This window comes from Cyclopterus lumpus, chromosome 6, assembly GCF_009769545.1.
Source record: "Cyclopterus lumpus isolate fCycLum1 chromosome 6, fCycLum1.pri, whole genome shotgun sequence".
Classification (NCBI taxonomy): domain Eukaryota; kingdom Metazoa; phylum Chordata; class Actinopteri; order Perciformes; family Cyclopteridae; genus Cyclopterus; species Cyclopterus lumpus.
Genome location: NC_046971.1, coordinates 10,341,190 through 10,369,067, shown reverse-complemented (window position 1 = coordinate 10,369,067; position 27,878 = coordinate 10,341,190). Strand labels below are relative to the sequence as shown.

General features: G+C 42.3%; 1 protein-coding gene across 1 annotated transcript in view; it reads right to left on the bottom strand.

The window, feature by feature from the left end:
- Positions 1-10,052: 10,052 nt before the first annotated feature.
- Positions 10,053-27,878, bottom strand: part of syt7a (synaptotagmin VIIa) — a 62,433-nt gene continuing 44,607 nt past the window's right edge. Inside the window, exons 5-11 of the mRNA XM_034535264.1 lie at positions 24,845-24,988; positions 15,216-15,318; positions 13,071-13,338; positions 12,139-12,308; positions 11,657-11,771; positions 10,832-11,031; positions 10,053-10,157 (exon numbers count right to left, since the gene is read on the bottom strand). Of these exons, the coding sequence (XP_034391155.1) occupies positions 10,053-10,157; positions 10,832-11,031; positions 11,657-11,771; positions 12,139-12,308; positions 13,071-13,338; positions 15,216-15,318; positions 24,845-24,988 (1,105 nt within the window). The remainder of the gene's footprint in view (positions 10,158-10,831; positions 11,032-11,656; positions 11,772-12,138; positions 12,309-13,070; positions 13,339-15,215; positions 15,319-24,844; positions 24,989-27,878) is intronic.

Here is a 27,878-nt window from a genome sequence, read left to right as displayed (position 1 = left end):
ATGGATTGAAGATGAAACACACAGTTGTTTGACGTTTGATGTCAGAAGTAAAACAAACTGTATGAAAAATGCAAGAGCTAAATAATGAGAACAACCTGTCATCATCCTTGAAAATGGGATGAACGATTCCCTCAGAGTGCTGCATGTAGCTGTGCAAGTCATTTACCTTGATGCTAACTAATGTGTTGCTCAGAGCAGAAGCTTTCCACGATCCATTTTTAATTGCACTCAAAGGCAAAAACAACCCTTTACAAAACTCCATCAGCAAATGGTGGAAAATGTTAGATTGGAATGGTATCATTACAGTTTATAATTTTTTCCAATGCTATTACACTGTATGTGTCCAAAAAATACACAACTCGGCCACAAGTATGTGGACACCTCTGTTTACATTTCCTTCATCTTTGGGCCTGAAGCCGTACTTACAATTGACCCTTTCGCTAAGTGCGTCTGCCCGCTGCTACACTGTCAAACAGTCAGAGCTAATATTACCAAGGAGTCCACACTGTAACTAACTGCAGTTGGAGACAGAAGACCATGAAATTAAGGAACAACACTATACCTGTAAAGCTGGGTTGGTCTTTATTCAATAAAGCACTAATGTTGACCTGAGAATTGTGCATAATACGAAGTTAAGGAATCTTCAAAGCTATTTCACTTATCTTCTATAGGGACTTTAAATATCTAGCAAAATCAAGTCAAATTTCACTCAAAGCCCAAAATGTCAACCTCAACGATGAGTCAGTAAGACTCATCCTCTCTGGGCCATAAATGTTTGTACAAACATTCATGGCAATCCATCCAATGGTATAGATGATTGAGTCTGGACCAAAGGGATGGCATGTCAAAAGCCAAACCCTTAGCATGGCCAAAAGGACTCAGCAGCATCTCTTTCAGAAAGAGATGCTGCTGAGTCCTATGTTTGAATATCCACAGATATTTGGATATCTCCAGTCTCAACGGCTACCACTCTTCAAACAATCTTGAGAGAAACAAGACAGAAAGAAAGACCATTGAATCTCTGAACACAGATGTAGTAAAAATGATTCTTTAATATGGAACAAAATCAGAGCTCAGCTCCATGGCTCCGTCCACCCAACACACTCTGTAACACTGATGGGTGGAGGAGAAAGAGAAAATCAACACGTAAGATCACAGTCCGCTCGGCCAAAAAACAGGAGAGGCTAAAAAAACATGGAACGCAAAACCAAATTGCTACTGGGTTTGACCTCGAGACGCCCTCGCTCCCCTCCCTCCTGACCCAGGATGTGACCACATGGACAGGCCTCTCTGCCGCCTCCCAGGGCTCTCCTACCTCCTCACACACCTCACCCTTCTCTCCCCACCGTCCAACAGACGATGACCCATTGACCTCTCAGAGCCCAGTGAGGTCGGCGTGAAGGCGGGTCTTGGAGGAGCAGAGAGGCGAGTGTGACGGTCTTTATGCTGAGTGCGCTAGTTCTCAGAGGGACGTGAACACAGACAAGACCTCTTGGTTATTATCATGGCTCCAGTGGAAATGTCTGTGGTTCAGTCCCTCTGCTGTTTTACTCCTAGCCTACGCGATAATCTAATCATCATTAAAATGCTGCTCACTTGAGATTCAGATGGAATGTTTTAGAAGTTTTTGAGGAAATGAGACGAGATACGAGGGAGAAGGACGTCTGCGGAGGTCGCCCAGTAAGAACCCGTTACTATCCTAACACAGGGACATCAACAGAAGTACTACACAGATATGTACAGAGCAACCAAGCAACACATCGGAATACCGAGTAATAAATCTGGTGTGGGAAAGGGAAGGTCATAATAGTCCATACAAATGCACATATCCCACTACTTTTTGTTGTGTGTAGCTGGTCCAATCTTTAAGGCTATTCTCTTTATCTTGCTACAAACAGGGCGGCAGTGAAGCCACCACAACATAGATTTAAGTCACAGGTCTGTGCTTGATATCTGAATATGGCTGCTTTGTGTTTCTGTGTGCTGAGCTGGCAGCTGCCCTTCTCCTCATTGTTTAGAGAGGAGTCGAGAAGTACAACGTCGTAAAGAGAGAAAGTATGAAGGTATGAACAGGGTGCTGTTTTTTGTGCTAAATCATTCTCTGGTCCACAGAGTTCTGCAGGAAACACAAGGTAATGTGGAGGGTGACTGTTGAGAGCTGCTAATAGACAAAGAATCTCAGATAGATGAGGAAGCATGGATTACTGGTAAATTAGACCCTGGTGGTGTATGCATTACCAGCTGAATGGGAAAGTAAATGAGAAAAAATTGAGCAGAGGAAGTGGAAATCTATACTTGGTGGAGGATTAAGATGAAGCGTTGTAATGAAGAAGCAGAGGGGACATAAGGAGATACAGAGAGAGAGAGAGAGAGAGAGAGAGAGAGAGAGAGAGAGAGAGGGCATCTGCCAGCTTCAGCTAACAGTCATCCTGCACCTTAACACACACTGCGTCACATGACAAACTACATCAGAGAGGGAGGGAGGAGGGAGGCACTGCACAAAGAGCACTAGCACTACCATGGACGGACACACACACACACACACACACACACACACACACACACACACACACATCCACACTCACACACACACACACACACACACACACACACACACACACACACACACACACACACACACACACACACACACACTACTGCACAGGGTCCCAGTCTGCGTTCCACTGCACTCTCCTGGCTGCCAGAACCTCGCTGTGTCTTGTCAAGAAAAAACAAACGAACAAACAAACGAACCGATTAACAAACAAACGGACGTAAAGAAGAAACAACACACACTTTGGATCCCACTGGCAATAATAAAAATAAACCAGAAACAAAACCTAGGATATAAAAAGAGCCAGTGGCACCGGGGTTTACAGAAAGCATTTTCTCAATGACTGGCTTTTGAACAGCTCTACGCTTTTTCTTTTAGTCTACCAAGTATATACTATTAACCTTACCAGGCAGCTAAAATCTATACAGTACTGTCATTTTTCATATATTTATAGATATTTATACACTATACAAAGTTGGCAAAAATACATAAATAAATACATTAAATTAGATTGTACACATCACAATTGTGTGTTTTAAGTTAGAGCACTCTTTGTTGAAGAGGTGAGCCATGGCGAGTTGAGAAAGGAGGGGAAGAAACAGGAGTGTTACCCTCGACATCCCGCAACGCAAAGGAGTCTCCATCAGACTCGGTAAGTAATAGTTCAGTAGTTCAGTGTATGGCGTTAAATAAGTGTATTGCTTATTACCTACCTGATTACAAATGTCCACATTATGGCAGGAGTTAGAGGATGCTCTAACCGAATCACAAAGACTATTTACAACCAGCAAGGAAAGAAAAACACGTATTCTGAGGGATCTGGGTTTAGGGAAAATAGTCAGAATTTATTTTCAGTGCATCGAATAACGACAGATTGTGTGTGTATATTTTCCAACTCGTGGGACTCCCTCTAAAGGATGGGATTACAAATGAAGGCAGGACTGTATCCACTGTCCTTCGTGCAGACAGCTGCTGGGAGTATCCGCTGTACCATATCATGTCCATGGCGGAGACAGTCCTACAAGTAAAATTAAACTGATAAGCTCCATCCCTGCACTGTACACACTCAGCCAGATACATAAGGCTGTGGCATATGGAAAATAGGAAAGTAGGCGTACAGACACCTGCAGTGAAAATAACTACAGCCCTGTGCTTATTTTGTGGGATGCAACAGTGGGCTGAATATATGTATGTTGAGAAGGCACAGGGCATATTTTTCGACATCTGGAAAGATCTTAATCTCCTTCACTTATTTTTAAATCATTAAATACCCTTATTTCCATTATATGTCTGCCATATGGCGGCTTATAGCACTAATGCTGCGTTTCTCTTGCTGTAGTTTGAGATTTCTTACAAACATATCTAAACAGGAGACAAGCACATTATGTGGAGAGTTCATGGCAGTGCTCAATCATGAGTCTAACCCCGAAATAAGAGGCTGAATCACGAGCCCTTCACAGGGTCCGACGGATGAAGTCCGTCCTTCCACTTGGAATCCACTCCCTCCTCCATACATGCCCATCGCCATGTATGGCCTTCAGCAGAGCAATAATGACTCCCAATTCAATGAGGAAGGCATCATCAGTGTCAGTACAGGGCCAATCCCGTCCAACACAATGGCATTACAGTAAATCCCCAAGCCTATAAGCAGACAGGGTGAGACATGATGCCAAGCGACCAGGGCAGACTCCACAGGGAGGAGGACGTCTTCTCACGCAGCCACGGAGCACTTGTCGTAAAAATACAAAGATGCTTTGTGGCGTAAATAACACAGGCTATAATTTGTGCCACATATCGCTCAGTCCACTTCCTGAAAATGTGGTAGGGGGGTAAAAGGTATGCGGCAGTGTTGCTACAGTGGGACTGGGATGTTTTGGGTATCACTCCTTCCCTTTGCTTCTCTTGCCCCGACCTCACAGCACCTCCAACAAAAATACAGCGGACATCAAAAGCCCTTATTCAAGAAGGGCAGCTTCAGCATCATCAACATCACCACTGTTATTCATCAATATCATTGTTTTCTTCATCATTTCAAGTGACAAATGAAAACTCGGCGTACAACAAATGTTAATTTTTCACCAACGATATTTACATAAAGTTTCCAAAAACAAAAGGATTTTCTTACCACGTTTTTATAAAGAAATAACACCTACACACACACACACACACATACATACACACTGACCAACAGTCAAATGTGAACAGAAAGAAAAAAATATAGATTATTACTCGTTATTGTTTTTCATATTCCTTTTGTTACCATTTAAATAATGCTTACTTGAACCCTGATTGGGAGAAGTCACATTGGTTTTCACCAGATGCTTAAAACAATTGAAAGGGTGAGTTAGGGGAGGAGAGGTCCATCTGCGCAGGGCGAGACTCACACACACAAAAACAAAGGTGACCCAAAAGACTTCTGGGCTGACTCGTAATACAGCGTAATAAAATAACTGAAGTCTCTCCAGGATGGGATTACCACAGACGGATTTTAACCAACACACAAACACACACACACACACACACACACACACACACACACACACACACACACACACACACACACTAAAAGTTATCCAAGACATGAGCGCAGTGTAGCTTTAATTTAATATTGCACAAACTACAGCAAAGCAGGCACCTTTCCAATAGAGTGAGTCACTGACGCTCTTCTTAAGAAAGCCATATCCATCAAGGAAAACTAGTGTCACAACATAAGACAACGGGCCGAGAGTACGACAAGGACAAACAATATCAGGCTCAGGAATATATCTTGCTAATACCTTGGTGTGACCCCTTTAGTCAATAAAGCTTTCAGTTATTTAGAAAGTAACCGGAGAAGGGAAGGCTGCAGGTGACAATGATACATTTGGGTTGGACACACCTATTCCCTTCATAAATGTCTTAGACAAGAACAAAGTCTTCTCCATCACTTCATCCAGCTGCTGCGGACAGCTCGCTCAGTATCTCAGGTTTTAAACTAATGTCAGCATACTCACGATGGCAATGATAATATGCTGATGTTTAGCAGGTATAATGTTTATCATGGCTGTGACAAATTGTTAAAGGCATTGCTTTAAGTTAAGGAAATTTGCAGAAACTTGAAAATAGAAATTGCAAAGCGTTCCAACACTCGACGGATTAAAAAGTAAATAAAGAGGAATCTAATAAACTGGGTTAAGTTTAAAGCAATTTAAGCTGCTCCTAATTCACTGGCGATGTTGTGGGCAGTGTTTGGCTGCGTCTGTCTTCTTGATTTAAACCTCAGTCATGAAGCAGTAATTATCCACACCTGGCCCCAACCAGTCGGCTTCGCCAGGGAACCAAACACTGATGAAAGGCAGAACACAAGGAGAGCGAGTATACGCCCAGTTAGTCTGACAAAGTCTCGTCGACTGGGACCATCTGCAACACCGTCATGCTGTATTCATGAGTTCAGGATTGTTGAAGGTCGCTCCTGACAGTGTTGCTGCCAACAGAACGCAATACGCTTAAAGGCGGGAGACAGGTGGCAGTCTAATGAAACTGGGATTTGGACATCGCTCTCTCCTTTCCACCCTTTCGCTCTGAGCTCAGCATCCATTTAAATGTTGCTGCTGCATGACTGCAAAGCATACGGTTTGAGACTTCCGGTTATTACAAGGAAAGTATAACTTTCTGGATACTCTGTGATGAATCATATGCAACTGTAAAACACTGTGTTGCAGAAGTAAATACCCTTAGAAACTAAAGACAATATTCCAAACTCATTTGAGCATGTTGTTCTTGCCATTTCTAGAGCCATGAGTAGAGTAATCTATTTTAATGTAGATCCATTTAGATAAATGTTAGATACCAGCTCAAACAAAAACATTGTTTTATCAGCTCGATACTTGATGACCTTTCCTGATTTTGTGAAAAAAAGACTGTTTATGTCCATTTGATGAATGCAAGTCCAACATTAAACCTCTTTCGATGTTTTTTGGTCTAAAACACATTTTCTAGCTATCACATTCAGATTAGGAACCTCCTGCCTTTGTCCAAATGTCACTAATTATTTGATGACTGTTCCATTTAACATTTTAAAAATAGAAAATATTGTTCGTTGGAATTGCTTTTAAGGAGTCTGTATTCCAAAGCACTCAGTTTGAAAACCCTGCAGCCCTCCAGGCTACCTTGGAGGATGGGCCACATCACTCTGTGCCTCATGTTACTAAAAATAAAACCATATCCTACAGTTGAAAGGGTCATTGATGACTGAGCCTTGTAAACCCTGGTAGCATACCAATGTATCACTCCTTGAGCTACATATCATCTTGATGAAAGGATGGCAGCGGTGTTGTGTCGACTCATCGCCTGCACACCTGCACATTCAAACAACGTTTGGTTTTCACAGCCTCACACAGCGATCGCCTAATGATTATTTATCTTGTTTGGACTGACAAGCCTTTATCCCTGTCCATCATCCTCATGCTCATTAATGAGCACGCTCCACAGTTTAGTTTTATTCTTAGCGAGTATTACCTCTGCAAACAGCAGGTCCCTCAGGTCCAAGAAAGCAGATATTGCTCCTTTCTGACCACCTAATGGGAGTGTAATGTGCTGTGACACTGCAGGCAGTGGCTGTCAAAACAGTGCACCCTGTTCAACGGCTGGCCAAATGTTCTGAAGGGTGCTGAACTGGATCAGCGCATCGCAGCAGCCAGCACCGAGTCTCGCATGAAGCACACTGCCCAGAACACAGTCACGGCACAGTGTGCTGGCCGCACCGGCTTAGAGCGACACCAGACGGGGACTAACCTGGTGAAGATTAGACCTCAATTACATCATCTTTCAAGTGATCAGGATATCGTCATCATGAATCAAAACAAGCACAAAAGCATAAAGACACTATCAAATGTTTGCACGATAAGAGAAAATAAAACCCACGACAGGGCCCTCAGTATTTTCGGCATGGTTTTTAATGGGGCCAGAGATAGTAGGAACTACATTAACGGAGGCAGTGATGCTTTGACCAAAAAAACTAAAACTACATTTGCTTGCTAAGTCAGTCAAACATGAGAGATATTTGAAAGGTTGATGCTCATTTAGACATAAAAACTAAGCCGCTCGCTCCAGTAAAAAAAACAAAAAAAAAACTGAATAGCTGACAGGATTACGCTTCACAGGACTTTATGAATGTAAAAACACAGCTTGCTACTAAGAAAGAGTAGGCGTCTGTGTGAGCAGCTCCTAATGGCCGACAGTATTCTCTGCTTTGTGACTGTTTTATTTACGTTACAGAAATATTGAGCTGAGCTGAATGTGCCTGACAAGCAGGGCAGCTACCAGTATACTCTGTGGTGCTCTCAAGCACTCAGGGAAGAGATAATGTCTAATCTGCTTCTACAGTATCTCACAGTGGCAGATCAGACCGTCGTCTAATATCACACCCACCGTCTGTGATACACAGTCGGTCATAGTTTCTGGAAACAGCAACAAAAACTCAGAGAAAGCATTGTTATCTCATTTTTCTTTCGGTCTGTCTCATTGTTTCCAGACGTGCACCGATCATTCAGCATCATGGACTCGAGCAGCAGCATCCAGACTCTCGGTCAGAGCTCTGGCCGTGCTCGCTGTCGATCAACACGTTGTGTAATAGCACTGTAGTTTTGGCCGGGCCTCCGTGTGACAAGCATATGAGCCTGATCTTTCCATCCTCACCTAACATTGCAGACAGTAGCAGCCTGCCACCAGGAGTCGGGGAAGCAGACACACACACACACACAAACACACCGGTACACCAAGAGGAACAAAAAGAGGAGGATGAGAGCCCTACATCCATCCTCTGTGTCCTCCACTTCATCTCCAAACCCTGAAATCACAGTGCAGACGTCTCCTCTCCCCAACTGCTGCTCACCCTTTCAGATACTCCTCCCTTAATTTTCACCAGTACTGTAATCATCATCAAAACGGTCATCATGATTATTATTGTTATTACATTTTCAAAAAGTGCAGATAGAACTTTCCTGTGCCCTCGTTCAGAAGGCAGGGCAGTATAGGAGGATGGGGGACACAATGGCAGTAAGAAGAGCAAGAGGAGCAAGATGAGAAAGAGAAAAGAGAAGATTTCTGCCGAGTCTGAATTGTGTTGCTCCTGTGAACACACACACGCACACATACATAACCAGGCACATATTAGCGCAGCACACCATACAGTCAAAATCAGTGGAGATTGACTCCCATCAGCACGAGACAACAGCACAGGGCAGCACGAAGAATTCATAGCATTAATAAAGAGACAGAAGTGTGCACACACGACCGAATGCATGTGCACAAACTTTTTTGCTTCTGTTTTAATCTTAAAATTGGTAGAAGATTTTAAATTGGTTTCCTCAGTTGGTGAAAAATGACATCGTCGTATCATGGGGGGATTTCTTTTTTTTTTTTCTTTTTTTTTTTCATCTTCTTTTTTCTCTCTCCATCGCAGAGCTTTGTCTGGAAAATTCAGGAGCGATCCATATCACAAGTGTATTGTGTTCCCGCTTTCCCAGTTTCGGAAAGTTTATTTTTATTTTTTTATCTCTATTTTTGTTGGAGCTACAGCACAGCACCCACAGCACACTGACGAAGGGTGGGGGGGTCCAGATAGGGTCGGATACACTAATATTGTGCCAGAGGAAGAAAGAGAGGGAACAATAAGGGGAAACAAATAGATAAAGGAGAGCATAGAGAGGAAAAAAGAGGAGGGAGACAAGAGACAGTATCAACAATTCCATCTCGAGTTCAGCTGCTTTCATCACAAACCGAGTATTGATTGCTTTTCACAACTTCTGCTGAACATTAAATCACTTTTGAGTAAAAGGAGAGAGGACTGAAATAGGGAGAGGATATTGTACACTTGAGACAGATGACAAGGTGACAAATGAAGTGACAGGAGAGATGGGAAACAGGAGACAGGCTTTGGATAAGATACCGTATATTAGGCATGTGTATGGGAGAGTTCTGCCAATCTATTTACCTAATATATTAATATATATGTACATATTGTACATACTGTATAGTATTGAGTACCTGGAATAGTCATACAATAGGATTATATGAGAATAGATCGTTGATTCTCTGTGATCCCACGGGACTGGCACCTTAAATGGGTCGGGGGGCTGCAGTGCAGCTCGGAAACCAAGAGGTCGACAAAGAAACCGAATATCGGAACGCCGCAGGCAAAGTGCATAAGGACAGACAGACGTACAGACAGTCAGAAACAGGGGGACCATTGGCAAAGTGGCGAGACACAGAAAACTAAGACACGGTTGTATGAAGAAGAGGGGAGAGAAGAAGTGAGAAGAGAAATAGAGATCTTAAAAAAAAGAAAAAAAAAAAAAAAGAGTTTAAAGGTTTAATAGAGCAGATGGCTAATTGTACCCGTGTTTCGCAGCCTGGCAGCAAGTCAGTCTTGTGCATAAGGACGGGAGTGGGAGGAGGGGGGGGGGGGAGGAGGGAGTGGGAGACGGGAAGGGGCCATGGAGGAAGCTGGGCGTTGTCATCAGGCCTTGAGAGCGTGCCACTGGGCGACGTTAGTGCGCGGCCGAGCGAGCATGTCTTTCCAGTGCTTTACCTCCGCTGGTCCACTCTTCCACGATAGGTAGATCTGAGGGAGGGGAAGGAGAGAAGGGATAATAATGTAGACTAAATAATCTCTAACCCTTTTCAGATGTAGAGTACATAACTTTGCTGTCATGTTTCTTTTGTCATTCAGGCGTGTCATTTATTCAGACGTGACAGCATCTTTTCGGAAAGAGCCATGTGTTTGGCCGATATTTGGCATCTGGTACACGGCGACACTGTTGTAAGGTAATGACATGGAGGAAGAAAAGTGGTCTCAGTTCTCTCACGGGCTGCATCACTTATGGATTTTAAAATACATTTTTGTTGAGGCCTTAATCAATGAAGCCTATTTATGCCATGCTGTCGCTCCCTGGAGCCTCAGCTGGTTGCCTGGCAACTGCTAGAGCCAGGCTAGCTGTCTCCTCATGCTTTTAGCCCTTATGCTAAGCTAAGCTCACCATCTGCTGGCTGGAGCCTCGTGTTTAACTGCCAGACGTGAAAGTGGTGTCAATCTTCTCAATCAAAGTCCAACTGTTAACATCAGATGTATTTCCTAAAATGTCAAACTATGCTTTAAAGTTAATCACGTCACGTCACCGCAAGTTGACCAAGCTCAGTGGTGACCACTTCCTCTCTGAAAGTCTCTTCACTTTGTTGCATTTTCAGACATAAGACCTTTGCCATCACTTTTATGGCGTGTATAACACAGGGGGTTACCTTGCCGATAACGTCGTTGCGGCTGAGCCTGTCCTTGTCCATGACGGTGATGATGATGGTTGTCTCCCTCAGCACATGAGCGGGCACCTCGAAGGGGAAGGACTCATTGAAAATAGGGTTCAGACAGCGCTTCATCGTCACCGTCTTCTTCTTCTCTACACGCTTGTCCTTGTGCATCAGCCACACCTTCACATATGGATCTGCAACATGGCCGCAGAAAACAGCAGTTTACATGAGAGCGAGGATGAAGATGCTCACGGAAGGTGAATTTTGCAATTACTCTCTTAATTGTTAAAGTCAGGGAAGGCAGCAGGGAAGCAGATACCTAGTTTGAGCTCAAGGTCAACTTATCCCCTGAGCTAGGAAACATACAAATGAGGAAGTATTTATGGAAATAGGGCCTGGTATTTGTACCACCAATTCTGGTGCATTATCATATTCTGTGACACTAGCAAACACCACTCCTGCTACTGCAGGAAGCAGTAATGTTACAAATGTATGCCACAGAAAGCAATTCACATTGAGACGTGATGCTTTAAAGACCAGCAGCAGACTGAGCTGACACAGATTTGTCTGGGAGGCTACAGATCCTCATAGATATACAAAAAGAGAGGGCGCAGGAAAAGGGAGAGGTGCTTGATGTAATGTCAGCATGCTGCCACAGCTATATCTACGGAGCGACCCCGCTTTGGAGCTAAACGGCAACCGTCTTCTGCTGGACGAGTCATCAAATGTTTGAACACAGAGATGGAGCTTCCAATGCCCGGAGAAGGGCTTTAGACGGGTAAACAAGGGTCAGAAAGAAAAAAGGCTCAACAAACAAACCTGAGGTGCCCCCGATATCCATGGCTTTGAGATTTCGCGCTTTGATGATGTTCACAGTGATGATGTTGGCTGTGGGATTGTAGCAGAGAGACAGCAGCAGGTCTCCTCGTCTCCCCTGAGGAACACACACACACACACACACACACACACACACACACACACACACACACACACACACGCAACAACGTATGAATCCCCCAGTCTAATATCAGATTTCATCAGGGAAAATCAAACTCCAGATTACTCACTAGCTCGTCGTATCATCTTACATCACTGCTCTAACACCTTGTGCCAAACACAGATGGTCCAGTGACCAGGCTGGCATAGCTGAGCCCGTTGCTCACCCTGAAATTACGTCAATTAAGCTCACATGCTGAGAGCGCACAACAAATGGCGTTGCACTTTTAATAAACCTGTAACATCTGAATGAAAACACTTGATTTGTCATCGTTCGGCCTGATGGCCATCCCTCCTTCTCTTACGCTGCCATCACTGCAGGGCTTGAGCTCCTTCCAGAAGGTCTTTATCTGGCCCAGTTCCACCTTGTTAAGGGGGATTGACACCTCTCCAATGGGGTCATTCCTGCTGAAGCGGTCGTAGTCCAACACCTGAAGGTATAGAGTGCGCTCTCTCACCTTCTCGTAAGGGAAGCCTAAAACAGAGGCAGATTCAGAGGGAAGTTACAGAGAAGGAAAAACATATTCTTGACGATACAGAGAGGGCAGTGTAATCTGCACCGGGCTAACGGGGAGGCATTTGGCAAAGGCCAAAGTGCATTTCAAAAACTGCAGAAACAGCCAGCTATTTCTCTCTCAAATGAGTGAGAGGGATCATCACACTGTAGTCACAAAGAACTATTCATATTTCAAGAGGACTGACTATTTTAAACATTATATTTTACCACCCAAACACATTGGTCATTATGAAATAAGTTGAGGTCAGAGGTAAGACACTCCTGCACTCTGGTGGCTGCTACTAAACTTTGTTGTTTTCAATTGCTTAAACAAACAAGAGACATGCCAATTGGGAATCTTTAGCTGTTGGTAAGCGAAGCAGCTCCTGGCTGTAGTTTCATATTTTGTGTACAGATAACGGTATCGACCGTCTCATCTAACTGTCAGCAAGAAAGTGAATATGTGTATCGACCAAAATGTCTAACTATTGCTTTAAAAAGGATTTACAGTTATGCCAGGCCCTACACATTGGCATCACAGGCAACGACATAATTAACAATGTGGTCTTATATGAACACAAAATTATATGACAAAGTTTGAACATTTTGGTTATTTCATGTGACAGTTTTTAAGTGTTCAACTTTTAATACATAATTACTGCCATATTATGCTATGCTAAAAAAATATTGTAGGGATATGTGTAATATTTTGATATGTAGCTGAATGGAAACAACACAGACCCTCAAACAGGAAGGTTTCGTTCCAGTGGGGGTTGAGGTTCTTCCTCTTGACCTTGGTCTCCAGCTTGTGCTTTTTGTCAGGCAGAAGGTAGATTTTGACAAAGGGATCGGAGGTGCCAGAGAAGTCCTTGGCCGGGAGCTCCTGGCCCCTGAGTAACTTGACGGTGAGGGTTGTGTTCTGGAAGCTGTAGCCTATGCTGAACTGGATCCGGCCCAGTTTCTCACTTATGGGCCCTTCACCGTCATCATCCTCCGAACCTGGGGACAGCTGCAGGGGCCACAAATGCAGTCAATTAAATATAAATACATGCAACGGCAGCAGCAGCAGCCACTCGCATGAATCGTACAGCACACATTTCCTCTGACACAAGCACACATACACAGACCGTGAGCTGCATTTATATCACACCGTGCTCAAGCAGCGGCTCAAAGGTCTGACATTAAGAAGACTGAGAGACTTTAATTTCCTTTCTAATGTTCTTAAGAGGCAGGAGGTGCTCAGATTGAAGATAGAGGAGCTTTAGACCACCCATTCTCCCTCACAGCCACTCTGACTGCTTTATCACTGCTGTGTACTAAAAGGCCACTATCTGATAGAAGGCAGCAGACAGAGAGTCAGAGAGAGAGAGAGACAAACAGAAAGAGTAGGGGAGAGAGAGAGCATTGAATTAGGGGCACGATGAGAACTAAAGCACAGCTCACGGTTAGCATTCTGCACTTGAAGCTATAGGCTTTACTACTTTTCTCCCCGTGGCTCCACCTTCTGTCGTTATCCTTTATTTTTTTCTCTCTCTGCAACAATAGCACTGATTGTAAGCATTTGAGGACTTTGAGGGAGTTCATAAAGACCACTTTGTGCAAGTGTCTCCACTAATACTTTAAAAAAGACTAGCCGGGCTGTCTACTTTGCAGGCAAACTCTTTCTCGGAGCACTACCTCAAATTGTTGATTACGGTGCATTGGGTTAAAGCTTAAATTTCAGAGTGGAAAAGACTCACTTGCTCATCTTTTGTCAATATGGGTTTTAGAACGGACAGACAGAGCAAGTGTGAAATATTCTGAGTCTAATTTATGAAGCATTGTGAGTCACTTTGGATGGCATGTCTCGCTTGATTGCAGCTAAAGGAACTGTCTGTCTTTTTGTTCTCATATTATGGCACTATTATTACCACGCGCAGCTTTAAATTAACCTCTAGCATGCAGGATCACTCTACAACACGAGTCCTACCTGTGAGCAGGTAGAGAGAGCGAGAGAGAGTTGCCTGCAGCCACATATATGCAGATGTGCTCATTGACCATTACATTCCAAAACCATGGGCATCAATATGATTATTTCACTCTTCTGGTTTAAAGATTTCCAAAGGATTTATGAAACCGTTTGGAGAGATTAGTTTTTCATACAGCCACAAGAGCATTAATGATGGTTATGGCCTGGCTCACAGTTTGCGTTCTGATTCATCACCAAGGATGTTGGATGGGGTTGGTCGACTTTTCATGTCAAGGTCAGTTTACTCATCATAAGGAGTACTACTCAGCCAGTGAAAACAGCTTTCTAAAATCTAAGACAACACTATGGAACATACTCAGGACTAGAAGTCTGAATATATTGGCCTCTTTTGCTTCCACTCATTTTGTATCAGTCGATTGTGAGCCCCCTAAATTTCGCTACATGAATAAGTCGGCAAAATTCAATATTTTTTGTACTGTGAAACTAATTCCACGAAAACCCCCAAACTAATAAGGAATTGATCCTATGATTGTTTATGTAGCGTAAGCCTCATCTAGTGTATTTCTCTGTGCTGTTGATCACCATTGTCTAAAATATAGTATATACACATAAATGAGCCACATCGTTGCACTGGATGACATATGTTCCCAATAGAATAAATTGCATATTCCTCAAAAGACATAGATAGTCCAAAACCTATATGTTATTTATTCCCATTTCACTCACAGCTGTTTTAGGAAATAACTTGTTGACTCAATTAGTTCAGTGGGAAACAATGTGCTGTCACAGACAGACTAGAACACGCTAACATCATGTTAATTACTTTTAATGGGCTGTATTGGAAATTAAGAAAAATATAATAACCTACTCCTTAGTATAGGTGGGGTGGATGTGTGTGGTGGGATAGCAGTTCTTACCATCACCATGTCTCCGGTGAGGGAGTTGGCCAGGTCGTTTACGGAGGAGCGGCCGTCAGCATCAGGGGGTTGGCCCTTGGGACTGTTAGCTGGCTTGTTGCCCCTGTAAGCAGAAACACAGGTTGACCCGGAGGGGAAACGGCGAGGACATGTGCTGAGAAGCCAACTCGTCTCCAGAAAGAGAGAATATCTGAGCACACAGGGAGTCCAACCTCCACCTGTTTGGCGCTTGAAGGCCGCCTCTCTGAAACGACCAATTGAGTCCAAGTTTGCTTTGGATAGATGTCACTTCATAGTAGATTGTGCTTTCTCTAGCTATCATGAGCGAAGCCAAATCAAATCTGCCAAAGATTCCACAGATTAACGGCGGGCGCTAGAACTGAGGGCATTTGATGCGGTGAGTTGTGTTTGATGAAACTTGGAATCTGAGATGACTATACATATGTCCAGTGTGGCAAACATCCATATCTCTAACAAGAAAGTTATCTCCACCAAGTAAACAAACACATTTTCAGACAGAACAGAACCACTAAATTTAAAATTGGTCGAAAACCAATCCAGTATCTCAAAATCCCAAAAGAGTTGATGAATAACCTTATTTTAGACATTAACGGGACACACATGTATAATGACATGTATAGCAACATGACGTCACTATAAATACAATAGACAGACATGTATAGCAACATGGAGAGGACCAGACATGAACAGGACAGGATGTGGAACAGTTTTGTAAAATGTGTGTTAAAATCTCTTAGTTATTAAGAATATGCATCATCAACACAAAATATAAGTAAAAGCACAAAAGAGAGAACAGAGATCTCCCATGGCACACAGCTGGTACTTGTTAATGTTAATAGATGTTAAGTTTAGTTCCCTTGCAGGAGGATTGTTGAAAGTGGGACAAACATTCTTGGAGAAAAAACTCTATATTCATACATCATGAAAACAAGAAGAATCACAAAGTGTAAAGAAGAAAAATGAAAAGAGATTACATATTATGAGATTAAGGAAAGAATGAAAAAAAGACAGAAGAGTGGCAGGCTAAATGTGAACGTCCTGGCCAATGTAAATGTGACACATTGGACACACAGCACTCCATAGATGACTGGTCAAGGCACAGAGAGTGGCTGCACACTGAGACACTGTCAATAAACAAACAGTAAATACAGAAGAAAAAACAAGAACAGACACACAGAGAAATAGAAAAGAAATGAGCAGACTCAAGAGAGGATGCAGAATTTGCAGGCACACACACTGAACATAAATCATAAAGACTGTAGATAAGATACAAGGTACAACAAGGACAGTAAGAAATAGAAAAGTAAGCTGAAAATTGTTTATCTGTATTAGAAGAGATAGAAAGTATTAATAGCATGAACAGTGAGGTTACGAAAACCAAAACCAAAGAGAGTGAGATTGTTACAAACACCAGCACATTAGAGAGAGAAACAGAGCTGCAAGAAAAGATAGGGAATGAAGGAAGGAAAGCCTGGAAACACAAGAGAGGCTTAGTTTGGTCAGTCTGATAAGTATCAAAGAATAAGAGACAAAAATAAAGAGCTATATGCACATACACTATCTCTAACAGGAGACAAAGAGACGGACATGATAAAGGGAGGAAAAGAGCACACAGAAGAAAAGAAAAAGACAATAAATACAATTGATCACCAGGAAAAGAAGAGCAAGAACTATCACTCTACGAGGAGAGCTCAACATAAACGATAGATGAGATATAGTATGAAAGAGAAATAAGGCATAGATATACCATTTAAAAATATAATATCATTGAAAACATAAAAAGGGACAAATAGTAAGAACGTAGGAAATGCACATTTAGAGTGTCACCAAAGAGGGCGTTGGTAGAAATAACTACAAATTATAGAAGTTAACTTTTTATCTAACCTGATTTTCAACCTTTAAGCAACACTCTAAAAGTGTGGACTGGGGACACAAGGGCCAAAGCACACACTGGCATTGGCTACATGTGCATATACAATATATGCAAGTAGTTGTCACTCAGAGAGTGAAGGCAATGCCTTGGACTGGCAGGAAGCAAGGAGCCCACAGAAAGTCTGTCTGTCTGGCCAGCAATCTCTGTCGAGCTTTTCACTGAGAGAATGTACGTAAATTTGGATGGGAATGTAATAATGTGTACATTTTTGCTGAAGACAAGGACAGAACCGGGGGAAACTATTCGTACAAATAGACAAGACAGAAAAAGCAAGCAAACAAGACGAGCAAACAGACGATCACTTCAACCAGCAAAGGAAACAGAGCGAGACGGTGGGGGGAAGGAGGGATGTTAACCATTTCGAGAAGGGAAGGGAATATTCATCAAATGGTGTTAGTTGTATTAGTTGCCAAGGGAGGTAATTGCGTTTTCAGGAGACTGTTTGTCTTTTCACAAACTCTAAACTGCAGGCAACGAGTTTGAGAGGCAAGGAAAAGGCTGGGTAAAAAACACTAAACCAGGATCTGAGGATCAGCTCAAAAGAGCTCTAAAGCATGGAGAGAGACTTCAGGTTTGAAGTAAATGAAGCAAGGCACCTCCCTCCTCCTCCACCTCCCAACTATCGATGGGGGAGTGAACGTCTTCAATTATTCATTCTCCTTCATGCTTCATTCAGGCGTTCAGTTTTTAGGTGAGAGCTAGAGCGTCCAGGGGAAAGGCCTTTCTACCAGCCCGAGGGGGACCTCCACTCCAGCGCTGCCTCCAGGCTGTTTAAACAAAGCGGCTGGAGCTGCGGATTTGTTGCAAGAAATAATATACACCCTCCAGATCCAACAGTATATCGTGAAGATTTAGTTTCAGTTTATTTAATTTGTAAAAAAGCACTATTAATTGTGGCAGATGGTAATACTACAACTGCTACATTTAGGTGCCAATGCTTTTTCTGTCCCACCCCTTGGGGGTTGATATGGGAATTGATGATTTAGAGCCTGCAGTTGTCTACAGTATCCAGTGGGAGGCAGAGTGGTCTCGAGTTTAGATCAGATTCTCCCACAGCTAAGGCACAGAAATTGGGCTGTTGGCATAGCAACGGCTCTAGAAACAGAGACCATACATTTGAGGGTTTGGGGTGTGCGTGACAAGAGGATGTTGGGAGTGGACGCAGGGGAAGGGTGTGTTTAGAGGGGTGCAGCAAACAGGCAAACACACTGAGAACAAGGAAGATACGGTATAGGATATATGACAGGTACGGGTGAGAACCTCGCAGACACACACATGAACAGACACATGGAGGCAGGCGGGGCCACTTTGGGTTTCACCGTCCTGTGATACTATCCTGTTTTGTTACCTGACCGAGGGCCAGCAGCTCGAAGAGAGGGGGAGGGGGGGAAAGACTCCACTTCTAGGCTGGAGAGAGACGCGAAAAAGAAAGCCCAACCCAGCCCTCTTTTTTTCCCACCCTTCTGCAAACATGTCACAGTCAAACAAACACGCTCGGCTGAGACCATGAAGTGATGTATTTTCAAAGCCTATGCTCATTTTCATAGTCGCCCACTAGATCTATCATTCCTTTAGAGGCCACGGCATACTTTCCAGGATCATACATAGTCAAAACCACAGCAGTGAAGCATGGCGCTGCTTACATAACTCATCATCCACATGAAACACATGTACATTCACACTGGAGTCAGTCTTTCCTGCTGCTTCACTTCTCAGGCTACGGCCAAAGATTCTGCTGCGACATATAAATATGGATGCGTTCACTGTTACCTAATTACTTCCTGGATGTTGGAACTGGAAATGAGTCTAAAATAGTATCGTTTACTGAATTCCCTTTTCAGGAAGAAGCAACATGGGAGGTGCTAAATGCTTGCCTTCTGTGTCTCTGCTTCTTCAAATGGAAATTTAAAACCACAAGACAATTCAGCGGGTGCCAAACGTTGATCTGTATCAGCACTGTTTTATGTCTATTTTCATTTTATTAGAGGCCGTATTTCAGATGTGCTACTCTTACCTTTGGTGGCTGGCAATTGCCCTTTCGACTGATACATTTACGCATGATTACTTTTTAATCCAAAGACAAGCTTAGTGTCGACTACCTAAAAAAAGTTGTGCTCCCTTTATGGCCTCCCAACACAATGATATTTAGCATTCATGATGTCTCCGAACTTAATTAAAACAACTAACCTCTCATTCTGGGGAATTTCAACAGCATGAAATCATCAAAACGTTTTTGTTTTTTTTAAAGTCTCAAGAGTCTACCAAATGTTTTGCATCCTGATTAGATTCAACGATTGGCTCTGAGGTGGAGACTGCTGCAGATGTGCCACCTGTTCAGAGGCAGGACACACAAGTCCTCGGTTAATGCTCCAAATAGCTCTATCTGATCTGTATGTATGAGATGAGCATGTATAGAGTGCCTTCAGTCCCGCATAACGCATGGATGTGCACAGTACAATAAAGCACTCTCTCCCAGAGAAGATGGATTTGCACCCTGGAAATATTCCCTCATCCTCCCCCGGACATATGGATGGATGGATGATGGATATGCGACTGCACTCTCTTAGTGACTCCTTTTCTTCAGCCTTAGTGCTATCTACTTTGCCCTTACTTTTTGCATCTCAACACTCCCCCTGTGTTGTTTGGATAAGCACGGTGGCCACAGGGAGTCAAAGCCTCAGGGACAGTCTTAAGCAGAGCCCTGAAGACTTGGCTGATTAGTCAAGCATGTCACAGGAGGAGCAGACTAGCAGAGCATAGAATAATCAATGTACATATTTATGTACAAACAGATTATATTATCTAGAAGCATTGTAACAGCAAGGCCCGAAATTACCGCCTTAAAATGTTACCCAGCACATGCATGTGACCTCAGAATGACCTACCATTACATTAACCTAAACACATCCTCCACCACAATAAAGAGTGAACTCCTCCTCGTCAGACTAATGCAGTTAGAGCACAAACAAACAACCATGATGTTACATAAACACGCATTTGTATTAAATTAGGTTAAAGGTCATAACCCCCAATACAACCACGCTTGTCTTTGCCTTTCATGTCAAGATAAGAAATCTACTAAGATTATAAAGCATGAAGCATTATTATAGAGCCCAATTAACAGCCACTAAAAAGTGCATCCCTGAGTGCCCCACCACGTCTTTGAGGCAGAGAATATCCATCTATATTTATCCATATCTGCAAGATCCATTCTGAAACAAGAAAAAGAACTACACTGGCTTACACAAAATGATGTAACATGAATGGATGAATAATTGAAAGACCACAGGCAAGTGCATTAGTGTTAATGTGGCATGAGGATGTATCCCGCCTCTCCTGTGCTAAACATCCATCCTCATTGAGGCCTTTCGCTGGCTGCTCAGAAAGAGATCTAGATTCAAAGCTCTCAGGGATTGTGGCTTCTCTTTATAGAAACACTGGAGGAGAATATACAGCGCACACCAGGTTCGCTGAATCGCAGCAGAATTGTTTGAGTGAAGACCAATGAGGCATTACCGAGCCACTTGAACCCCCTAATTAAGCTTTCTGAGATCCACAACTTATGGATGCCTCGGATATAAACATCTCAGCACGTGTGGCCACACAATCTAAGCAACACACAATCATTGTAACCTCTGTTTTTTTACCGTGCAACTCCCTCTCTCTCTTTCTCTCTCTCTCTCTCTCTCTCTCCCCTGAAACTGTGTTACCTTGGTTATAAAGTCTCGGTCACCATGATGCAGTTCAAGTGGTCAGTCAGCTCCGGCATCACTTAATAAACAAAATGCGATGCAGAACATTTTCATCCAGCGATCGCACACAAGGTCAGTGAAGGAGCGTAATGAATATTACGCACTACAACACCTTCTCATGGCCGGTGGGGAAAGCAGTGGGTTCGTTTGATGATGGCCAAGCAACAATGAAGCATTAACACATGAAGGGTAAACAAAAGGCCCCTCTATTGTTATTTGTGCCTTAACGTTTTGACCCCCAAGCCGTTTTCACAAAAATTGCTACGGTTTGCATACCCATACTAAACTGAGTGTATCTCCTCTACCACAAGGGCCATTTGAATAATTTTGGTTATAATAAAAAGGAAACACTTGTGAGAATACTTCAGATGTGGAAATATCAGCCTATATATTACTTGTTAAGATTAAATGAAGATGGCACACAGCATAAATTAAAAAGCATTTATTATTATGATTACCTCTTTGGAATGATGCAGCTGAAAGGTTTAAACAAAAAATCTGAGCAAAATATATGAACAGTATTAGGCGAGGTCTCCAAAATGGGCTTTTGGGTCCATTGGGCACCATCTGTACCATTTGAGTTTTCTCATGTACCAGACTATATATATCTCACTTTTATATTACTAATGGGGTTCAATACATCCACATTTTTATTTTCTTATTTTAGTATTGTGTGTTTGTAAAATTTGAAAACGGCTTACCAATTATTTTAGCTCGTTGTGATGTTTAATTTCATTATATTATTTTGTGATCATTTTCCTGGTTGAACCTGGATAAAAAGCATATTTCCATATTTTGGCTGATTTTAGTGCAAGGCCATGAATATTAGTGTTTCCAGTGGTGCAAGAAGCACTCAGATCTTTTATTTGAGTAAAAGTAATAATACTCTGACGGAAAACGACTCCATTATAAGTAAAGGTCCTGCATTCAAACTCCAACTCAAGTTAAAGTGCATCGGTATTGTGATTATCATTATGTATCGAATAGAAGTAATCATTTAGCAGAAGTATCTCTTTATGGACATTATTAGATTGTGAATATTGATCAATGTGTTAGCAGCATTATATTTGCTCAATGTATGTCTTTATTTACTGTTCGGGACTTTAGTCCAGTGGTTATCAACCTATGTGTCCTATACAAGGGGCCACACAATAAAACTAGTTTAATCTTTAACTAAGCATTATTATGTATACATTAATATATGTATTACTATGTCAAATCTGAATCTGTACATCAACTATTAACTACAGCTGTTAAATAGTTATTTCCTCCACTGGCTATTGTTCCACTAATGTAGGTCACCACATACTAGTTGTGCAGAGCCGCTCTTTCGTATTCATCAACAGTGGAGAGATTTCCCTTTTATGTTGCATTGATGATGCAACATATAGGCCCCTTGTATAGGACACATAGGTCTGACAGTCACATAAACTATTCACATTAACGTCAGAGGCTTTATCGTTGACCGAGTCACGTGTTCAGAAGATCCTTTTAGCTGAATGGAGTGATGCAGGTATGGCGATGAGTGATGGGCACACCAAAGACATGTTTGATGTAGATGCACAGACTCGATGATCTGGCCACACACGGGCTGTGGAGAGCGGGAGGCGAATGAAAGGGCAGCTTTGTCTCCGTCTTGAGAGCCCCGTTTAGAGCGAGCAATAGGCCACGCGCTCGATTGATTAAATCACGGTCAGACATCAGCGAAGTCAGCACTGACACCACAGGGAATGATACACGCCCAGCAAGCGCACACCTTGCATTTCTAATATACTGTAGGCTTATAACATTTATTCAAGCCTCTAAATTTAGAATCCAATTAAAGTGCGGCTCGTCATTTATTATACATTTGAATTTGTAATCAATCGTGAAACAACTAAAACAAAGAGTGGCTCAAGAGGAATTAGTTTACAGCTCAACGGAGGGCTACACAGGAGCTTGATAAAGGGGCCAAGACGTTTGGAGCTTTCATTATATTTATATCTTTTTACTTTATCTCTTTTGTTCACAGACTGTGCGCTACCAGTCATTCTGTTTGTACTGAAATAAATTAAATGAACCTGAGGTTGATCTAGAAAACACCACAAAACAGTCCATCGCCGTTACGTCGAGGTGAGTCCTGCTGGCCACGCGCTGGACCGAGCGTCCCGCGGCTCCGGCTCGCTGTTTTGTCTATGAGTGGATTTCACAACCAGGTTTCCGTGTGAATACAAAAGCTGGGAAAGCCAGACGTAATGTGCACAGCAAATTAAACAGAAAATTGTACTCCTCTGTGGCTCGATGGGTTTCACACTATTCCTGAACAATGGAGATGTTTCAGATGTTCACAAAAGCAACATTGTCACTGTAAGAATATGTTCATGCTTTTGTGTAACTCCATGCAGCGCTGTGTTGACAGGGAAAAGGCCACAGAACGCTTCAGGGCAAGAGACTAAAATGAAGCAGACAAACCAAGAGGCAAATATCTCTCACTGATTGTCGATGGAGTGGAGCACCAAAGGCTAACTCCTTTATGATAAATAAAAGGTGCTTATTAGTTCCGGGAAGACAATTGCTGTCATGCTAAAGACGCAGGAGACCCGACAGCTGTCTGCAGTTGCCCACATGTGCAGCTTCATATTGCAGCTGTGCAGTCTAGATAGGAAAACAGTTACCATCTGTATTGTAATAGAGCCATAGTTTAAAATCATTTGTCAAATTGATGAAACACTTGTGAATGAGGAATAATTGGTGTGACGAGTAAATCTGAATTTGTTCACCCTCCCCTGTCATTTTGTTTTAAGGTGTGTGTCATATTATGTATCTCCAAATTGTCTCCAATTTGTCACAGAATCAAAGTGAGGTTAAAACGACCTAATTGGACTGCTGAGGAAATCGAGTGTTTCGCATCTGCCTCGGGCCGGACCCAACACAGGATTTCACTCTGACACTGTGGTGTTACACGCTGGTGCAAACACAAGCTCAGTGCTGTTTCAGCTGTTTGATTCACATTACACAGCCACTGTACTCATTTGTTAGTCTTAAATTGTTCCACAAAAAATTGGACCAATTCCTAAACAGAATGCTAAACTAATTATTTTGGGAGATAGGGAGATGCTAGTGAGAGTGGTGCATCCTTAAAGATGAGGGGAAATATTTTTGGCTTCTAGTGTGTAAGGTAGCTGGCGAGGAAACGGTTTATTTTTAGCAGCATGTTTATGTAAGTGACTAACATGTTGTAGAATAATGAGGAGGCTCTCTGGGCCCTCGGTGGAGCTACAGAGATGGGGCTCTCGGAGCAGCAGAGGGTGATTGAAGGAAGCTAATGAGCAGGAGGGAAAAAGAAGCAAAATCGGGAGTTGAAAGGATAAAAAAAAGGATGAAAATACATCGGAAATACAACAATCACCAATGGGAGTTCTCTGTAAGGCAGGAGTGAAAAGGCAAACGAATAGAGATGAAATGGTGGAGGAGAATGGCATTGCGATGGGGGAGATCATTATCAGGAAAAAAAGACCACTGGCATGAGAAAATGTTGCTTTTATGTGACGCTGAACTTTTATCCCTAAAAGCAGAAAAAAGCACCAGTGAGGATCTCACTGCCTTGATTTATAAACTAATTGCTGCTTTTCAGCTAACATCCAAATCTCTTTACTCATCTCAGCATTTCAAGCATTTTGTCTACATTTGGTTTCATAGTCAGCTCTCATATTTATTTATGTAACAGCGTTGAGCTCTGGGGCTATTTCAGGTGCAGGTCTGTGGCACAATGCACTTGAGTGCAGTGACTCACCGAAAACACCACAAAACAAAACTACTCTCCGCTACCAAGATTCTGAACTGATCTCTTCTTTCTCTTTGATATCATATCCTTCACATACTTTCATTTGCATCCCATCATTCTCTCACACACACAACAAGCACTCTCATACATTATCTGGTACCTCTTGTCAGGAGGGGGCTCCTGATTGGACGGTGGTGGTGCCTGCGCTGTTTCCTGCGCTGTTTCCTGCAGGTCAGGGATATTGGCAAAGTCATCTTGCTCGGCCACACCAATGGCCAGAGCCAGGACCACCAGCTTCCCCTCACTGGCTCCCCATAAGATAAATACGATAAAGAGATAGAAACAGAGAAAGAACGAGAGGCCAGAAAAGAGAACAGATGCAAAGGATAGGGAAATCGGACATAAAGAAGGTGTGGTGCAGGGGGAGAGAAGAAAAGAGAGGTCATTTTAAGTGACAGTAAAGACAGAAAGCGGCGGGACATTAAGAGACCTTATGACATTAAAAAGAAGATGCCGTTACAGAGAAAATGGTCATAAAGTGACAAATACAACACCCCGGCAGTAAGCACTTTGTCCAGGGAAGGATATTTAAAAGGAACCTTAAACTGAAAGGCCAAATTAATAATAACGTAATGATTTTAATGAAGTGGTGCAACAGGTGCAGGCTGTGTTCACATCGTACAGACAACAAATAAATTAAGGGAGCTGTTGTGATTAGTTAATGATAGTTAATGGATGTGATATTCAGCAGCTTGCACATTAGCTTCCACACATGTAAACGGTATGTACAGGCCTGTATGCACACACACACACACACACACACACACACACACACACACACACAACCCACACTCACAGTAATTCATTTAGCTATTTAGCCTGCCTTCTGCTTTCCCTCCAGACTCACCTTTACCATCGAACATGCCTGTCGTCTTTCTCCAGAGTTAAGATTTAATTAAGCCTCATTAAGAAGATCTGGACTAATTGTTTCTATTTGAGTGACACAGTATCTTGAGGTGCTCGGTGTATGTCACCGTTTTCTGGGTCACTGCTCTCTCACTCGCCGTGTTGCTCTCTTCTCATTTCATCTTCTCTATTATGCCACGCTCGCTCTCCAAATCCCCTTTCCCCCTCATCGCTATCCTCGGCTCTTAATTCTCTTCCTCCTTCCCTACTTCCTGTCACCCACACCCCCTGTTCTATAGCTTAAGCCTCTGTCTGCGTTACAATACCTCCGCTAAGAAAATACAGTGCTGCCAAGCTGTGGAAAGATATCCCCCTAAACTTCACAATTTAATTTTTATTGCATGCTGTCATAAGCTTTTCTTGCAGCTTGTTTAATCATTTTATGATTATACGTCTACAGCAGTGGTTCCCAGCCTTTAATGTTGGACACCCACAAGAAACCCACAACCGCTTTCAGCTTAACTTAAGCACCCCTTCACCGACACCACACGTCATAAATGTTTCCATTTAAAGGGATTGTATCTATATTATTTATCTCAAACGTTTATCACTTTTAGCTAACAATCTGAACTTTTAGTTAATTATTTTTATTTATGACTTTCCTCTAACGATGTCAACTGTTTATCCTAACAACAACCTTTCTATTCATGACTTTTAGCTATTTCAACTGTTTATCCATCACTTTAAGCAAACTGTAACGTTCTATCATTTTCTTATAGCTAACAATCTGACCTTTTAGCCATTACATTTCTGCTAACTACAATCTTTTATCTATTACTGTTAGCCAACTATTTCAATCATTTATCAATTACTATTTATTACTTTTAGCTCATTGTTTCTACTGACTATTCATGTATTCAATATTGAGTCAACGTTGCAGCTGACTCAAAAATGTCATATTAATTCCTTAACCAAACAACTCAATAATATTTCCACATATACCCTAGAAAATGGTTCTAAATAGTTTGATCGGTGGTCTCTAAAAAGGCCGAATTAGATGACAAAGAAATGCGAGAACATTTATCTAAAATGGCTTAGACTGTAGTGTATGTTACACATGTTGCCTACAAATAAATAAACCGTTATCAAGTCGTGAAAATGTCTCATTAATCAATCTTAATACTATGTAACTTTACATTGTTTTTAAGAACAGTTAAATAAATAAATACAGCAACACGATAAATACAAAGCTTTATATAAAGCCTGTGATCCGTGTAATAATCCTGATTGAAGCGCCCTCAATAATATATCCAATGGCATGCGGATTATATTGGTATCAGCTGTCAAGTATGAGCATTTACACTCAATAATATTGGTAAAACAATCAATCATATGAGGTGTTGCTGTTGCAAAGAAGGAAATACATCACAAAATATGACATCACTGTCACATTTAAAATGATGAGTTGACTAGTTTAGTTGAGTATTATGGGCGATAGTGTCGTTGACCTTGGTTGTGGCGCGTTTGCTACTGTACATTGTTCATGCTCAGCTAGCCGGTGACGTTAGCTCAGCTGTGTCATATTCCAATGCCCAGAGAAGCTTTTACACAAATAACATTTAAAAAAAACAAATGTCGAGAAGCTAATGTAAAATGGATTCAGTGCAAAGAGACATGAAACACATGTTTTACTGGCAGTGCCCTTTGTCGTAGCTTCATTGCCCCCTCTCTCCCTCCTCTGCTGCCCTCCCTCCACTTCTGGCCTGAAGTAACAATATGTCGGAGACGTAATGGCGCTGGTGACATAAGATCAATGATTCAGGGTTAACACAAATCTACACACAGCTGCTTGAATCTTGTTCTTTTACCGATGCACAGTGACGCGTGGACGTAAACACGCTGACGCACATGTCAGCAGGCTAACTGCACAACCAGCATTAGCATAAAAGTTACAGTGGTACCAGAAAAAGAGGTGCCATTTTAGTTGCTCATGGAATATGTGATTAGGCCTACCGGTGTGTCTCCTAAGGAGTATAGTAACAGTCATTTAAATAGATGGCTCTGAAATAACATCATGTAATTGAGTAGGATGCATTAATATAAAATGTGACTTTTTATGACATCACTCATGAATATTATGAACTAGCACCACCAGCTCTGTCCTGCAAAAACAATTGCAGCAGACAGGCTGAATGCCATCCAAGCAGATGTTACTGTTTTGCAGAGCGAACAGAGTAAAAGCCACAATTTTATGAACACGATGGTATTTCATTCTAAAATTAGGAAAA